The sequence below is a fragment of the Canis lupus genome, chromosome 33, assembly GCF_011100685.1.
Source record: "Canis lupus familiaris isolate Mischka breed German Shepherd chromosome 33, alternate assembly UU_Cfam_GSD_1.0, whole genome shotgun sequence".
NCBI lineage: Eukaryota > Metazoa > Chordata > Mammalia > Carnivora > Canidae > Canis > Canis lupus.
Genome location: NC_049254.1, coordinates 23,950,638 through 23,964,489, shown reverse-complemented (window position 1 = coordinate 23,964,489; position 13,852 = coordinate 23,950,638). Strand labels below are relative to the sequence as shown.

Sequence of the window (13,852 nt, the reverse complement as noted above, 5' to 3'; positions counted from 1 at the left end):
TGAGCAAGAAAAGTCTTTTCTCAATTGCAGAAGCTGTTTCAGTATTTTGGTCTATAACCTACATCTACAGTGTATCTCAATTTTCTATACCTAAATTCTTAGATATTTCTTTCTCTTCTTGTTGATTTCCTAGATACAAAAGTTTAGTAGCACATTAAATATAGATCAATGATTAATTTAAAAATAAGAAATACCTTGCATTTCTACAAATTAAATGGGATAGTAGATAGAGCACAGACCTTAGAGGGAGATGTTGAGCCTCAGGCCTGCCACTTATAAGTTTTGTGACTGAACAAATCATGTCCATCTCTCGGTGTTCTCATCTATAATGTAAATAATAAGCTCAACTGCTGTGAGGATCAAATGATGGTTCACAAACTCATCATGTATGGAAGACATCGTAGCTGAAGATTATGCTGCCATTTTAACTGCTTATACATTTTTTTTTAAAGATTGTATTTATTTATTCATGAGACAGAGAGAGGGGCAGAGATACAGGCAGGGGGAGCAGGCTCCATGCAGGGAGCCGGACATGGGACTTAGTCCCGGGTCTCCAGGATCATGCCCTGGGCCCAAGGCGGCGCTAAACCACTGAGCCACCCGGGCTGCCCCTGCTTATACATTCTAAGTGAACACGTCTTAAAAATCTGACTTCTCTATTAAGAATTATCAGTGCCAATATGAGTGTTACTGGACAGTACTAGAGGCAAAAATCGTTCAGACCTTTTCTTGGGACGCCCAGCAGTTGGGCCCCTTGCCTTCGGCCCAGGGTGTGATCCTGGAGTCCTGTGATCGAGTCCCACATTGGGCTCCCTACATGGAGCCTGCTTCTCCCTCTGCATGTGTGTCTCTGCCTCTCTCTCTCTCGTGAATAAATAAAATCTTTAAAAAATTTTGTCTCGCTACTTATTTAAGATAAGAGATCTTTCTATGGGAAAAAATACTTCAAGATTCTTTGTAGCAACAGGGCAAAATAAAGCTTTCTTTGGAATAATTTGTCTGGATGAAACTTCATGCGGTGTCTACTGCATACTAACTACTGTTAGGGCACCAAAATGAGTATAAGATCACAGCACGTCATCTACAGATTCACAGTATGTCTTTACGACAAAATGATTATTTTTTACTTAAAAGCAAGAACATGGCTTAAGCTCTTAGGATAAAACTTACTTTATTCTGCACCAGCTAAAAGCGTAGTGAAAGAGGACATCAAATCATTAAATTCAATTACTACTCCATGAAGCAGTGTTTTCCAGATTGCATTTAGTGGGATGCAACCAGTATAGTTTTCCTTGTTTTTCAAGCACAGAAAATTGACCAATTTATCCTGCTCTGTGCATGACACATTGTCATCATTGGTCTCGGCAAGGTCATTTTATTCATTTGCATTTATCCCCATTCTCTTCCCATACTTACCTTCCTTCTTAAACAACCATTCTGTTTAAAGCAAGTCATTTTATACATATGTATTCTTATGGGTATTTTCTTCAGGTTTTTGTACCCCTTCTTTAAATTTATGTAAATGGTATCGGGGTATGTATTTATTCTTTTTTTCAGTACCCACACTCTTTAAAAAAAAATATTCATGTTTCTTTGTGTATGCTGTCAATTTCTTCTAGTGCGTGCCCAGTACAATACACTTCCCTATCCATCCCACAGGGATGAATGCCCACATTGCCTCTAATTCTCTGCCACATAAACATGCTGTGACAATTATCCCCATGTATGTCCCCTATGGACTTGCTGGGAAGTTCTCTGGAATACACATCCAGAGACAGAATTGTTGAGTCACAGACTATGCAACTATTCTTAAATTAACTGGATATTGCCTAACTGCCTTCCAAAATGCACATTCCCAACAGTAACCTGCATTCTCACAGGTACTTGGCATTATTCAGCTTTCTAATTTGTCAGTCTAATGGGTAAAAGTGATATTTCACTGTTGTTTTCTTTTCCATTTCTACAATTAATACACTTTCGGAAGGGCTCTTTTTGTGAAGTTGGCCTCAAGTTTTCTATTTATTCTACATATTCTCTTGCCTTTAATAAGTATGCAAACAAAAACAAGTTGAACATTTCTGCTTCTATATACTGTTTATATCTCTTTTCCATATCTCTGTTGGGGTTGGTCTTCTCTTATCATTACTTTCTATAAGCTCCTTAAATATTCTAGACATCAATCCCTTGTTGGATTTAGATGTTTCAAATATCTTTGACCAATTCATCATCTGTGTGTTAACTTTGTCTATAGTTTCTATTAAAAGATAAACTGAGGCATATTAAAAATTTTAAGAGTTTATTTGAACAAAAATTGTTACAAATTGAGCAGCAGAAATGGTTAGGAACACTCACTCCACTGACAGGAGCTCAGAGAGAGGCCTCTACAGAGAAAAGGCAGAAGAAAGGATATTATTGATTGGCCACAGCTTAAAACCTTAGTTGGCTGTTTGTGAATGGTTGTCCTTAGCATTTTGATTTTGTAACCTTGAGGTATTTGTAGGCTTAACTTTCAGTTTGCTTAATGTACATCACTGCACCATTAGTGCCACATCAGTCTAATAGCTTCTTTGTTTAATATGTCCTACGGAAAACAGCAAGCCTTTATTTTAATGTAATTAACTTCATATTTTTTTTAACTTATGATGAAAGAAACTCTCTAAAAGGCCTTATATACAAGGGAAGCCATTTTAGATTTCTTTCTAAGTTAGCATGACTGTACATAAACTTTGTTCAAACCAAAACTTGATATATGGTCTGCCACACATGCAATGCACACATGCTTTGTGAACGAGTAGCCTAAAGGAAAACCCATCTTGTCCCTGAGTTATCAATCAACGTTTCTGTTCCCTGCATTCCTTTACAGTAAAACTCATGATTCCTGCCTATATGCTAATCTATAATCTTTTGAGCTTTTACAAGATGTGAAAAAGATACAACTGTAAAAACTTTTCATTCTCCAGAGTACTTTCCTCCCTGTGAAGAGTGTTTCCTGAGCACTGTCCTAATGTGGGCTCAGATAAAACTGTCTCTCTTTACTATTAGATTCTAAATGGTTTGTTCAATTTGTGTTGACACTCACAATTTGTGATTTTGAAATGTTGCCAAATAGGTTGTACTCCACTCCTCAGTGTAAAGATAACCTCTACCAACTTTACATTAATGTATTTTGGAATCCTCAGTAACAGAGACATGCTATACAAGTTGGGATGATTGTTTAAAATTTTATCTGTAAGTAATCTCTATACCCAATGTGTGGCTTGAACTCATGACCCCGAGATTAAGAGTCGAACCCTCCACTGACTGAGCCAGCCCAGCACCCCTAGAGTTAGGATGATTATTTTAATAAGAAAAAAAGATTAGCTCTTCTACTATCACTACCTTCTATTAATTTCTTAGTTTGACCTTTCATATGTAGACCTTTAATGCATCCACAGATGCATTTTTTTTTAAAGATTTTATTTATGTGAGAGTGAGCAAGTGAGACAGCAGGAGTGGGGTGGGCAGAGAAAGAAGCAGACTCCCCACTGAGCAGGGAGTCCAACATCAGGCTCCATCGGGGGACTCCAGGATCATGACCTGAGCCAAAAGCACCCCTTAACCAACTGAGCCACCCAGGGGCCCCCAGAGACCCACCTTCTGATGTGATGTTCAATTTTCTTCCATTTGTTTTCTTTTCCCCATTGATTTATTCAGCCATGTTTATTGTACATTACTTTTCCAAACGATGTTGATGTTGGCAGTCCAAGAGGCACTGTTTGAATAGCAAGATATTAAACAACAGTAGTGAATAAATGGAGATCGTTTTTGTAATTTGGAAAATACACAGAAATTCTTTCTTTCTTTTTTTTTTCCTAGGCAAAGAACTTTATTAACCTTGTTTCAAACTTTATCCCCAGGCTTCTTCATCTTAATTAGCTGCAAAGAATGAATTGTGTATAAGCAAAAACTGAAAGAGCTGCAGTGTCCAAGGGGCTTGGGCTTAAAAATATTAAGAGATCTAGATTTTTATCAGATCCATGAACAAAATTTTAAAAAGCAGTCATAAAAAAAAAAAGCAGTCATAATATGAAAGAGCAGCTCCCAGTAACTTCTTCAAGTTTTATCTTCTTCAGAAGTTGACTCCATGCAGTTTGCTTCTTTCTTAGAAGCTTCATCAAAATTCTCCACAAGATCTGGAACTTCATCCTCCTCCTTCTCCTCCTCTCTGGTGGCAAGTGGTGCTTGCTTCTCCATCCACAGATGTTTGGGCAGAGCTTCAGCCAGTCTTCTTAAACTAGTCAGACTGTCTGCACCAAGCTGGTTTAAAACACTGGGTCACATTTCCATCAGCTGCTTGGTCTCCACATGGCCTATAATGGTCCAAGTGTTCGCTGACAGGGATGCCTGAACTGCAGGGTGGTTCAAGTGGATCACTGTTCCTTGGTTTGTGAACATACTCACTTCTTCAATAACAGAGATATTGTTTACCCCTAACTTCTTTAAGGAGAACTGAAGGTTTTGTTTTGTTTCGTTTTGTTTTGTTTTGTTTTTAATCATCTGCTGCAGCTCTTCTGTGAACCACCTTCTTCTCTCGGCAAGCAGTTCCTTTCCCACCAATGCGCACCTGTGCTTGCAGTTTGGCGAGTTTCTCCCCGTTCACAATGGTTTCTTTCCTCTTGTTGGAGCAGAAATGGGACCGCGCGCGGAGGGGAGGGGAGGGGAGCGGGGGGGGGGGGGGGGTGGCGCTCAGGGGGTCTCGGGAGACCAGGTGCACAAACCGAGAAATCATTTCTATACAGCGCCAGTTTACAGCCATACCTACGGATTCCCCGAACCAAATCTCTAGCATACAGAAACGAACCTTGCTTAGGGGATACTGAGAAGTTTGATTACCCAAAATATCAATCACTAGGCAGCTCTCTGACGCCTTTAAGTCCTGGTTTTAAAAAAAAAAAAAATAAGTTCAATCCCTTTCTCCCAACAATTCTCTACAGGAAAAACAAAACAAAACAAACACAAAACACAACAACCCTCCACAACTGCAAATAGTAGGCATCCGTTTACTTATGTACCTAATGGAATTCGAGACGTGCCAAGGAAATAGTCATTTTTCAACTTCATTAACTGGTCTCTCTGCCCTACGAGTGAGAACAAGTCATAGTGAAATCAAATCACTCAGAAAGGGAGCTAGGAACAATTTTTCGCGAAGAATTAAAGTGTAGGGCAGCCCGGGTGGCTCAGCGGGTTGGCGGCTGCCTTCGGCCCAGGGCGTGACCCTGGAGACCCGGGGTCGAGTCCCACGTCGAGTCCCACGTCGGGCTCCCTGCGTGGAGCCTGCTTCTCCCTCTGCCGTGTCTCTCACGAATAAATAAATAAATAAAATCTTTTTTTAAAAAAAATTAAGGTGCATGGAGAACGGCAGGCGCGTTTTCCCCTCTCACCGGTGGGTCGCACTGTTCAAATGTCTTTGCTCATCAAGTTTAACTGAATCAGAAAATGGGAGGAGCGGGCCGACCATCCGACAGCAGGAAACACGCGGAATCGATCCGTGACTCGGCGGGGAACCGGCTTTCGTCAGCGGTTCCTCCTGGTGGGCGTGGACAAGTCATCTCACCCTCTCGGGCTTCGGTTTCCCACCGCTGGGCGGAGATACCTGCCGGTCGCCGCCTTTCCAGCCGCCCCCGGGGCGCCTCACAACCTGCCCTTTCACCCCGCGCCTCTCTGCGCCTGCGTCGAAGAAGCGCCCGCACTTCATTGCCTGTTAGCTTTCTCTGCGCAGGCGCCAAGTTTCCCCACCTCCGTCTCCTGCGGTGGGGGGAGGGGCGGGACTTCCTGTCCCCCGTAGGGCTCCGCCGGAAGTGACGGCGAGCGAATCGGCGTGCGCCGGGCCTGGAACCGGGTAAGGTGGCGGTGCTCATTGCTGCCTCTAGGCCTCAAAGATGCCGGGCCTGGCGGCCGCAAGCCCTGCCCCATCTGACTCACAGGAGAAGAAGCCGCTGAAGCCCTGCTGCGCCTGCCCGGAGACCAAGAAGGCGCGCGATGCGTGGTCAGTGCGCAAGCGGGAGGGGGCGGCGGGCAGGTGCCTCCGTACCCCGCTCGGCCTCGGGCTCGTACCGGACCCGGCTCGCTGTGCTGCGCCCTTGGGAGTTGTAGGGCGCCGTGGGCTGTGGGCCGGCTGTCCCCGTAGCCCAGCCGGGGGACGTGGACGAAGCGGGCTCGCTTCACCCGTTCAGCTTTTCTGCAAAGGGTCTTTGAGCATCTGTTACGCGTCAAGTGCTGCCCTTCGGTCTCCTAAATACGTAGAAATAGATGAAAGATGCGAATTGACTTAAAAAGGAGCTTAAAATTAATGGAAGTCTATACTAATGATTGCTGTTACCACCCGGTACGGGGTAGGAGAGAAGACTTGGCAAGATCGAAGAGTAAAAGTTTTCTGGTAAAATTTTAGCACAGCGGGACCCGGTTACGTGTCTTAAAAGTACTGGAGTCCCCCTTGCCTCTCCTCCTCCATCATCTTTGGAGAGATGAATGAAAAAAATCATCTGTGAAGCAGGGTGACACCGTGTTGAGAATAGTACATCTAAATTACCAATTACCATCAACCCACGGAAGGTTTCGTTTCTTTTCATTTGATACCGCCTCCGTTGTGGATTGTGGAACAAATCTCATTCGGGGGAATGGGCAGAAAATGTGAATGCACACCTCTCCCTCCAGCCCCTTTTTTATCCTCACACCAAAAAAAAAAAAAAAATTCAAAAGTGGCATAGTGCGGTTAAGTTGTAAGGAGCTTAGTGCTTTTTATTACTGCTCGATACTTCGCAACTAATACCGCGAAAGAATCGAAAGGCGACAGTCTGATGCAGAAATGGCTTTCCTAGTTTACAGTAAGTGCTTATTGAATCTTAAAAAGAGCCCGGAGTCATGACTGAGAGCCTGAGATGCAGAGTCAAGGTTTGATTTGAATCCTTGGTCCACCAGCTTTGTGACCTTGAGCAAATCACTTAAGGTACCTGCGTCCTGTGTCTGTAAAATGGGTCTAATAAAAGTGTCCGCCTCTAGGATTACTGTACAGGTCAATGATACAAGCCACACGAGGGCCTCGCCAGCTGTTCTCTTCACAGGGGGCTCTATCCCCAGCATCCCTTCATCTGCAGGCAGCCCTTGAGCTATTGAAGGATGTATGGTCTTTCTTTCTTTCTTTCTTTCTTTCTTTCTTTCTTTCTTTCTTTCTTTCTTTCTTTCTTTCTTTCTTTCTTTCTTTCTTTCTTTCTTTCTTTCTTTCTTTCTTTCTTTCTTTCTTTCTTTCTTTCTTTCTTTCTTTCTTTCTTTCTTTCTTTTCTTTAAAGAAGGAAAACCTATCCTTCCGATTGTTTTCATGTTAGTTGCCTCAGACCACTATGCACAAATATCTATAGTCAGTAGTCAGTTTTTTCTTATAATTAAATTCGGCTTAACTTCATCTTTACTAAAATTGCCTTTTCAGGCCCTAGAAGTCAAGCTGTATGGTCCTAGTTTTTACTTTGTGCATCCTACAAATAGAAAGTTCTTTGATCATCATGAGGGAGGCTCATTAGGCTGCTGTTGGCTGGCAGATCTTGATGTTTATGTGGTTGGGTGTATTTTGATTAGAAGGAGATTTATTTGGGTCTATTTGAATGTAGGGCAGAATGAAAAATTTAATTATTTTATAGTAGGCAAATTGAAGGTAAATGTTCAGATGGTTTATTTCATTAGAGAACTATGTATGTTCCTTGGATATAAGCTAGAGGCAATATTTGATAGGCATAATTATTTCTTCTAATTAGATTCTCCCTAAAAGCTAGTTGTCTGTGGAATATCTTCATGGGCACAGAAATATTACAAAAGCCAATAAAAACAAAGCCATTCGGTGTAATAGCATTTTTTTTTAAAGCTCCAGCTACTGTTGGCAAATCAAACTCCAATAAAAAGATAAATACAAAAATGAAGAAATAAAAAAATAAAGCTTCAGCTACATTCCATCAGACCCATGTTCTGTCTCACCCCCCATCACTATCATGCTGCTTGTTTACTAGTAATGTACTTAATGCCTACTTTGTTAGATAACAAGTACATTTTGTTTTATAGCATCATTGAGAAAGGAGAGGAGCACTGTGGACACCTAATTGAGGCCCACAAGGAGTGCATGAGAGCCCTGGGATTTAAGATATGAAATGGTGAGCGTGATACTTTCTGATTGGGAAGATAATACATAAGCTTATTGCTTCAAATTTGTGCTTTGCATATTTAGCAGTCATTGGGCAAGCTTCCATTCAAAGTGTAGTTCACCTGGTTAAGATGCTCAAGTCTCACTTAAAAATAATTTTCAGTTTCTAATGTAGGGACTAAATGATGCTAATAAGTTGAGAGGCATTCAGTGGATTTGGGGAGGGAGAATTTATCTTTTAAAACAGGGTTTGATAAAAGCCTTTAGAGTTACGTCAGAGTCAGAAGAGATAATAATTTAAGAAGCTCAGAATGTTCAGTTGTCTGACTTAAAGGAACTAAAAAGAAAATAATCTTTACTTCTTGTCTCTGAAGTGGGTCTTTATTTTTTTAAGGATTTTGTTTCTTTGACAGAGAGGACAAGCAGGGGGAATGGGAGAGGGAGAAGCAGACTCCTCACGGAGCAGGGAGCCAGATGTAGGGCTCCATCCCAGGACCCCAGGATCATGAGCCGAAGGCAGATGCTTAACCAACTGAGCCACCCAGGTGCCCTGTTGTGGGTCTTTAGTAGGAGCTTTTAAATAGGGAGTAGGCAATACATGGAAGCATTGCTTTCTGCTAAAGAAAAAGGAATTCTCACTATTTCTTTTGTACTAGGCTTCTAATAATACTACAACCTCAGACCTTTTTTTTTTTTTTTTTTTTAAGAACTTTGAACCTAAATTTTAATGCTGAAAGGGACCTTAAATTATACAGTCCCACAAATAAATGATCTTTTGTTTGGAAGCTCTTTCTTCAGATAGCACCTGAATTCCCTCCCGCACTTCATTCAGGTCTCTGTTCAAAAGTCACCTTATGGGGCACCTGGGTGGCTAAATCGGTTAAGTGTCTGCCTTCGGCTTAGGTCATTATCCTGGGGTCCTGAGATTGAGCCTCTCATGGGGCTCCCAGCTCAGTGAGGAATCTGCTTCTCCTTCTCCTCTGCCCCTCCCCATCTTGTGCTTTCTCTATCTCTCACATTAATAAATAAAAAAAATTTTTAAAGTCTCATTGGAAAAGCTTTGGCTCAACACTCCATCTGAAATAGCATCCCTTCTCCATCACTCTATCCCAGTACTGTCTGATAGAATTTTCTGTGATGGTGAAAATGTTCTGTACCTTCACTCTCCTCTGTGGTAGCCACTAGCCATATGTGATTATTGAGCCTCTGAAACATGGCTAGTAAAACTGAAGAAGTGAATTTTTAGTTTTCTTTATTTTAATTTGAATAGCCACAAACGGCTAGTGGCTACACTATCCTTAACATCACTGCTTGCATAATAGATATTTATTTAATATCTGCATTGCTTTACTCCAAGTAGAATATAAACTCTGAGAAAGTAAGAATTTTTGCTTTACTCCTGTCATATCCCTATAACTATGCCTGGCACATAGTAGGTGCTCAACAGAGAGTTGTTAATTAAATGAATAAATAAATGAGGAACTAAGGCCTGTAGGTATGGAATGGCTCCCAAAGTGAGTTAGCAAGATCAGAACTGGAGCCTCTGTCTCCAGGCAGACTTCTTTGCTTTTTGCCCACCCCTCCCACCGCCCAACATCCACACCACACCACCACTTTTAACTTAATAATAGCTGAGAGATAATGCCAAAGTCACATACCAATATAACAGCAATAGAAAGTCTGGCTTCTTTCCCTTTCACCTCTCTCCTGCCTCTTTAGAATTTCACATATGGCTAGTCTTCTTTGAGCTGTAAAAAAAGGACAGATAAGGAACCTGTTCCAAGCTGATAAGAAATACCACTATGTAGTGGAAAATAGTCTAGGCTGAAAGCCCTGAGACTTAATTTTGGTTCTCTGGACCTCTAGCTTAGCATGTATTCTACTTCAGCTACATTTAACATTCAAGACACTAATCCTCTCTGGATTTTATTTTTTTAATTTATAAAAAGAGAACCATAATACATTTTGTGATTTTATATATGGTATGGTATATCTACTCTGTGTGTACATGACATACTTAAGTGGCTTTATTTATAAAGATTTTTTTAAAATGTATTTATTCATGAGAGACAGAGAGAGGCAGAGACCTCGAGGGAGAAGCAGCCTCTTCACAGAGAGCCCGATATGGGACTCCATCCCCAGACCTGGGATGACACCCTGAGCCAAAGGCAGATGTTCAACCGCTGAGACACCCAGGCGTGTCTCTTAAGTGGCATTCTTTAAATCCTATGGTGAATCATTTTGTAAAATAAGTAAGTTTGGGTGTATGTGTGTGGAGGGGGGTGTTCTTTAAAAGAGTGAGTTTACTTATTATTTTTAAAGACCTAAAATCTTAACATTTATACATAGTTTCCTTGTTCATAATCTAACTTTCTTCCTAGGTTGTTGTGTAAACTTTTTGCTAATGCCAAGCCTGTCCTGATAAAAAGGGTGATTTAGGGGCACCTGGGTACCTCAGTCAGTTAAGTGTCAGCCTTTGGCTCAGGTCATCATCCCAGGGTCCTAGGGTCCAGCCCTGCATTGGGCTCCCCACTTGGTTCAAAGAGTCTGCTTCTTGCTCTACCCCATAGCCCCTGCTTGTGCTCACACACACTCTCTCTCTCTCAAGTAAAATAAATAAAATCTTTTTTAAAAAATTAAAAGGGTGATTTTTTAAGGGTGCTACAACTGTTGTCATACTTAACATGAATTCACAAGGACTCAAAGATGTCCTAGTTGTCTTTATATTATTGGGACAAAGAATGAGAGTGATTCCTATATACTTGATTTGTGTGTAGAAGAAAATGCAAGAGGTTTGGACTTACAAGACCTGGTGTTTAACTGTGTGGTCTTCGTCAAGTCCTTAACTTTCTGAACCTTAGTTTTACTTCACAGAGTCATTGTGATGATTAAATGACAGGTGTATGAATAGGATTTGTAAACTATCAGATAGAAACCAGAACGGAATAGCCCATATCTTGGGAATTGTGGATAGCAGACATTCAGTTGAGGTCTGTTGAATATATGACCTGATTATGTATTTTTGAACCCTGGTTATGAGGAGAGCAGTCTGAATCCACATACGGCCTTCTTAGAATTCAAATGTCATGTTTTCTTTTTCGGCATGATAGTACTTTTGGAAAAGGAACAGGTGTTTGGATCTCCTTTGGTCCCAGGTGTCCTGTTTCCCCAACTCCCATTGGGAAATGGACAAACAGTGAAGTAAAAATAAAAAGACCGTGAAGTTAAAAAAAAAAAAAAAAAAAAAAAAGACTTGCTCAAGCTAAGAACGGCTAGCTGGTGGAATTAACACTAAGAGTGTAGGTCTTTTATGTTCTCTATTTTTTTTTTATGTTCTCTAAAACACACTTTAGACTTCATTCCTTGCACTTAATGAGATCTTATTGCCAACATACTCATTTTTAGGAATGCACATAGTTTTGATCTTCAATCCTAAAACCTTATGAATGCAAATTAAAGACCTATTGTTGATACATATAACTCAGTAACCAGCTTATTGGCTGTAAAACCCAGTACTACTGTCTACATTGTTATAAGATAAACCTAAGTTGGTATCTCTTAGACTTAGACCACATTTTTCTGAGGATAGCTTTAAAGGAAACCTAGTTTTGACACCTAGATCTTCCCCGTAATGATCACAAAAGTTATTTAATTCAAAAACCTTTGTAGGGATCCCTGGGTGGCGCAGCGGTTTGGCACCTGCCTTTGGCCCAGGGCGTGATCCTGGAGATCCGGGATCGAATCCCACATTGGGCTCCCAGTGCATGGAGCCTGCTTCTCCCTCTGCCTATGTCTCTGCCTCTATCTCTCTCTCTCTGTGTGACTATCATAAATAAATAAAAATTAAAAAAATAAATAAATAAACTTGAGATTAAAAAAAAAAAAAAAACCTTTGTAGATTTTAATGCCATATCCTAAGTAAGATAGGTCTTATTGTACCTTGAATTTAGTAGCCTAAAAGTAGGCTACATTCAACCAGAGGTGTACCTTGTAATCACCTAAGGACTGTTTTCCAAAATTCACATGCCCTGGGCCTTGATCTGTTCCTGTTGACTCAGAAACTCCTAGATAATTTTCACATGTAACCTTCTTTAAGAACCACTGGGTTTAAGCTGAAGAAGTAGCCGGGGTATTGCTAAATATAAACTATCTAAATATTTAATGGTAGCAAAGGCAGAAACTTGAAAACTACTCCTAAGGAAAAATAAGTGTGTGATGGTGGTGATTTTTGACACTTTCTTCTATCTTAAGATTCTTACTGAAAGAAACTAGAGGAACTGAGAACCTGCTTAAAAATGTAAAGAGGAAATGGTAGCTAGTATCTTGCTGACTTCAGGAGTCAGAAGGAACCCTGAGAACTCAGTTTGGGGGCTAAAATCATTGAAGGAAAATGAAAGGACTAGCACTGAGTAGTGGAGATACTCAGTAGTTACTGTTTAACAGAACATAATAGTTGGTTAAAATGTGCTGATTTCACACACATACACAACTGATTATGTATGAAAATATCCCAAGAAAATCCAGAAAAGGTGTTATTTCTTGCTATTCAAACTTATATTCATTCAATATATATTTATTGTTGAATACCCTAGAAAATGCCAGCATGAGAAAGACAGGGTCTCTTTTGTCGAGGACTTTCTACCCAGATATATAACCAAGAGGTTTACACCCAGAGGCTTTCGGGATAGCCCCTCCTGATACATAGTTAGTGGTAAAAGAGGCAGCAGTACTATGGATTGCTATCTCTAAAGTGTTGAGTGGCTCCTGTTTTGCTTATCTTTCCTGCTCAGTCCTTTCCTTAAGTGTATTCTTCCTTTGAGCCTTTTAGAAAAAGTTTAGATGTTTGTATTATTGATGAGGCTTACCTTTTCTAAACCACACGCAGGGAATAATAGCTAGATGAAGGAAGAAGCACTTGCTTTGGGTTTGAAGAGTTGTCTGACCCAGATTATTTAGTTAACCGTTTTAAGCATTGTTCTCTGTCTTCTGGAATAGGGGCTGGGAGTTGGGGTGGGTGAGAACAACATGGATAGAAGCCTGATACTGCTTGACTTAGACCAGCAAACCTATCCTCCACTATTTTCCTTTTCTGATTTCTAAATAGATTTCAAAAGGGTTACCCATATTTTGCTCTGGGGATAAAGTGAGTAACTTTCCACAGGAAGTGCCTTGTATGCAGAGCTGACCTTCTGCCTTCCACTTCATGGGTCTTTGCCAAACATACTTGAATCAGCAAGGAGGGCTTTGCAAGTCTCTTATCTTGACTATCTGTAAAAATAAACTGCCCTAGTCTTTTGGGGAAGAGATTTTTTAGTAAATAAATACAGAGTTTTTAACAAAGACTTCTAAAGATTAAAAAAAGTACTGGATTGAATACTTTCAGTGATGTTTTTTAGTTAGACAAAATTAGAATTTAAAACTGTAGAGTTTTTTAATTCTAAACTGTGGTTTAGAATAATTGTGGCAATTAGTTAATAGTAGGTGGATGAGACATTCATTTCTAGTGGTCTTAATTCCCTAATTCCATAGCTGTAGCACGATGTTTGAAATCTAATTTTCTAATATAAATTTTTTTTTGTAGGTGGTTTACTCTGTAAATGAATAATCCTTGAAGAATGAAGAAGATTGAATAGTTTTGAGAATTCTTTGAGGAACTTTGATAAATGGAAAAAGTATTTATAATTTATT

At 40.4% G+C, this 13,852-nt stretch overlaps 2 protein-coding genes and 1 pseudogene across 5 annotated transcripts in view; 1 reads left to right on the top strand and 2 right to left on the bottom strand.

The window, feature by feature from the left end:
• CFAP91 (cilia and flagella associated protein 91) overlaps window positions 1-5,561 on the bottom strand; it is a 105,824-nt gene extending 100,263 nt beyond the window's left edge. The window contains exons 1-3 of one of the 4 annotated variants that reach the window (XM_038582945.1): window positions 5,421-5,561; window positions 5,052-5,117; window positions 3,634-3,751 (exon numbers count right to left, since the gene is read on the bottom strand). The gene's annotated coding sequence lies outside the window, so the exon portion shown is untranslated. Of the gene's footprint in view, window positions 1-3,633; window positions 3,752-3,873; window positions 3,894-5,051; window positions 5,189-5,420 lie in introns of those variants that run through there. The other 3 variants (XM_038582946.1, XM_038582944.1, XM_038582943.1) reach the window with 3 other exon arrangements.
• On the bottom strand, window positions 2,280-4,559 carry LOC119877832 (annotated as a pseudogene).
• A 352-nt stretch (window positions 5,562-5,913) lies between the features above and the next one.
• On the top strand, window positions 5,914-13,852 carry COX17 (cytochrome c oxidase copper chaperone COX17). Its single transcript, NM_001012736.1, is given in 3 exon segments — window positions 5,914-6,025; window positions 8,086-8,174; window positions 13,746-13,852. Coding segments are annotated over 2 exon segments (192 nt in total). The 5' UTR covers window positions 5,914-5,918; the 3' UTR covers window positions 8,171-8,174; window positions 13,746-13,852.